Genomic DNA, 3,833 nt, shown 5'->3' with positions numbered 1-3,833 from the left:
ACACACACACACACACACACACACACACACACACACACACACACACACAGAAAACTTGCTTTTGTGGAAAAAAAACATAAAAATGATCATAGGAAGCAAACTCCTGTAGTGCTCTTGGTGAAGTGGTTAACCAGATAATTGTTTAGATGGTTATCACCAGCAAATTGACTTGAAAAGTTGGTAACAAACTGGTGTTTTCTCTAGTTGGCTTACCTCAGGGAGCAGAGCATCCAGAAGAGAGGGATGGCAGACGGAACCAGCGAGGTCAACCACAACTCTGAAAACACACCAAGCACGAATGGCAAGGTGAGGTTACTAAAGCCAAGCGAGAGACGAGGCTTCACCGTTTGAACATTAAGTACAAGAGGGAGGTATCTAAGTCTTTCCCTTCTATTTATTAAAAAACAAATGTGGTCCAGGCTTTGCGATGAAAAGCTGTGCTATGTTGTGTCATCTACACACACATGTACAGACAAGATGTATTTACTGGAAGAGGTGGGAGGCTGGAAACAGTCCAGGTTACTGCTGACAGATTGTTCTGCAGTATGTCGCTGCCTAAAATGATACAACTTTGACATCAGTTAATAATATAGATATATAGGTATAGAGCGATTTAAAAGGATCATGATTCATGATTATTATGTGCATTAAATGCTTGATCCAATTTCAAACTGACAACATACCTAACAAATCGATATTTTGTCTTCCAAATCAGAGTCAAATTGTTTGATGTATATGCCTTATGTACATCAAACGATTACAATACACACATAAACAGAACAAAATCAGAAATATCATATTGATATTCCTGATTTTAAGTCAGTGTGTGTGTTCTGTACATCTTGTGTGCACTGGCTAAACAGCTGTGTTACTTCACCCACAGCGGTCATCTGACGGGTCGCTGAGTCAGGAGGAGGAGTTGGTTCATGGGTTCGGGAAGGTCAGTGAGCTCAAGGATGTGGTGGACCGGCAGTCGGCGGATCTGGGCCAGATGAAGGAGCGCATGGGTGCTATGGTTTCACGCATCAGCGAGCTGGAGGAGGACCTAGACACGGCCCGGAAGGACCTCATCAAGTCCGAAGACATGAACACGCGGCTACAGAGAGACCTGAGAGAGGTAAGGAGGCCAATATGTAAATCAAAGATCTCTTCAAGTGTGACCCAATACATTCCTTTTAAAGTTTTTTTTTTTCCTTTGCATTGACAGTAGAACATTTAAGTTACATGATCTTAATTTTGTTTTGTGTTTTTGAGTGGTAAACTACAAACTTGAACTCATTGTGGCCTTATGTACCACAAATTAGAGGATTAAACAAAACTACAAAACTAAAACCCAATAACTGTACAGTGGACAGTAGTTGTGTACGTGTTTCACGTGTGATTTGACATTTACATTCTTGTTAAGTTAATAACGTCACAATATTTAATATGCATACTATTATTTTTAATAAAAAGAATAAATACCAGGTCAGAATTTCAAAATAAAGGTGCTTCTTGAAGAAGAACTCATTGTGGCCTTATGTACCACAAATAAGGAAGAAGATTGAACAAAACTACAAAACTAAAACCCAATAACTGTACAGTGAGTGGTTGAAAATGTATTTTTTTAAGTATGTGTTTCACGTGTGATTTTTAGTTTACATTCTTAAGCTAATAACGTCACAATACTAATATGCATACTATCATTTTTAATTAAAAGAATAAATACAAGGTCATAATTTCAAAATAAAGGTGCAATTTGAAGAAGATATGTATTGATATTTTCACTTTGCGTTGATATTGGATCGTTGATGATTTAATTGATATACCAACCCAGATCAATGTATCGTTCCTCCCCTAATGATGTATATTTACACTGCAGCCCATGGGGTTGTGATGGCACTGATCATATTAGTGGATATAACACATGTCTTTGGGGTAGGAGACCCGGGTTCAAATCCACTGAGCGAGACACTTAACCCCTAGTGGCCCCAGAGGCGTGCGACCCCTGATATTAAGCAATTTTAAGTCGCTTTAGATAAAAGCGTCAGCTAAATGACATGTAATGCAATGCAACAGTATCACCAATATCAAATAGTTTTGATTGGAATTCTCTTCCGCTAAACTGTGCTCCTCACCTGTTTAATTCCCAGTGGGGTGTTTTCTGCACCAATGATATTAGAAACCTCTTCTTGGTGTAATTATTATGAGCCCCTCCCTTCCATTTGAAGATCCAAAGGTTGAAGGACAGCAGGGCAGGGTCAACGTCCCAAAACACTGAAAGCACTAATGCAAATGTTTGTGTCTATGTATAGTCAATGGCTCAGAAGGAAGACATGGAGGAGAGGATCACCACCCTGGAGAAGCGCTACCTGGCAGCTCAGCGGGAGGCTACCTCCGTCCACGACCTCAATGACAAGCTGGAGAACGAAGTGGCCAACAAGGACTCCCTCTTCAGACAGGTACGCCCCGTGCTCTTTGTCTAAAACTTCACAGATTAGGAGTTACGGAAGCCTGCATGCATCAATCTTACCATGATTTGCTTCCAAAGTTTTATTTAAATTGGGGTTGTCGTATCTTAAACGTTAAGCTTGCTGTATTATTTAAGATTGGTTATCTCATCACACCCCTAGCATTTACACACATCCGTACATTATAATCTGAATTAGAGTGGATGAGGCATGTGTTCACTTTGGTTTTTGAATCTCAGAGTTGTCTGCCAGCAGGAATGACCTGCAGTTTAAGTCAGGTCCTCGGGGGCGGGATTATCATGACGTTTGAAAACGACACCTTTGGGCCGCCATTTTTAAAACACCGGTCAGCTGTTAACGTTAGCTTTGGGCATGGACGGGAAACAAAAACAACTGATCTGGTATCTGGTATCTGAAGCTGTATCTGGTTCTTAAATAATCGGCAAGTAGAACCAGCCCCGAACTGACATAAGCACCAGCACCTGGTTACTGTTGGTGGAAAAGACAGAACAGTGACCATCGTAGCAGGCACTGAATGGGAAGCCTCGAAGACGTTGAGTTGTTCCCTTACATGTACTCACTGAGATGATGTCTCTCTCCTCTTTTCTTAAGGTTTTTTGTCATTATGAATGTTCTCTTACTCACTGTCTGCCCACCCCACCCTTACCCAATCCCTTCTCCCTGTGTCTCCCTCCCCCTCTTTCCCTGACCTACAGTCTAATTTCTTGCCATTCTCTTCACATTGTGGAGCTGAAAGCAAACCTTAAGGCCAGGATGGAGCCTAGAGTCTTCAACATGCTTTGTCAATGACTGTTTGCTTTCGGTTTATTTGTTGTAGACTGAGGACAGAAACCGACAACTCCAAGAGAAGCTGGAGCTGGCTGAGCAGAAGCTGCAGCAGACCATCCGCAAGGCAGAGACTCTGCCGGAGGTGGAAGCAGAGCTGGCTCAGCGGGTAGCTGCCCTCACAAAGGTACCAGCACCGGTCCACTCTGCACCTCTCAACACACATTTTTACTTTTTTCATTTAGATTTATTAAATACTTAATAACTAGTTTTAACTGTTTAACCAACAACAACAATAATAATAACAAAATGTTTTAAAGGTAATTACATTGTTTGTTGCACAGTAAAAGCCAAGGTATATTAAGTTATATAAGGTTTATTTCTTTAGCACATTTCAGCAGCAAGACAAATTAAAGTGCTTTACATAAAACATAAAACAAGAGCAATTAAAAGCATTTGTTAAAGAGACTATGAAAACAGAAAATAGAATACGACGGGTGTGAAATGCATGAATAAAAGTTACCAAAAAAAAGAAAAATAGGTTGTATAATCTATTTCTAAACTGCTAGTTAACTTGCCAGTGATAATTTTGCACTA

The 3,833-nt window shown here is 40.4% G+C and overlaps 1 protein-coding gene across 22 annotated transcripts in view; it reads left to right on the top strand.

Annotated features, from left to right (window-relative positions):
* The window catches only part of ppfia1 (PTPRF interacting protein alpha 1), a 57,948-nt gene that overhangs the window by 27,253 nt on the left and 26,862 nt on the right, over positions 1-3,833 (top strand). For all 22 annotated transcript variants that reach the window (XM_032510756.1, XM_032510752.1, XM_032510748.1 and 19 more), the window contains 4 exons: positions 205-306; positions 884-1,117; positions 2,295-2,441; positions 3,289-3,423. In XM_032510756.1, coding sequence (XP_032366647.1) covers positions 205-306; positions 884-1,117; positions 2,295-2,441; positions 3,289-3,423 — 618 coding nt within the window. The remainder of the gene's footprint in view (positions 1-204; positions 307-883; positions 1,118-2,294; positions 2,442-3,288; positions 3,424-3,833) is intronic.

Source organism: Etheostoma spectabile, unplaced genomic scaffold (assembly GCF_008692095.1).
Source record: "Etheostoma spectabile isolate EspeVRDwgs_2016 unplaced genomic scaffold, UIUC_Espe_1.0 scaffold271, whole genome shotgun sequence".
In the NCBI taxonomy this organism is placed as follows: Eukaryota; Metazoa; Chordata; class Actinopteri; order Perciformes; family Percidae; genus Etheostoma; species Etheostoma spectabile.
Note: the sequence above shows the minus strand (reverse complement) of the source record. Positions and strands in the feature narration are given on the sequence as shown.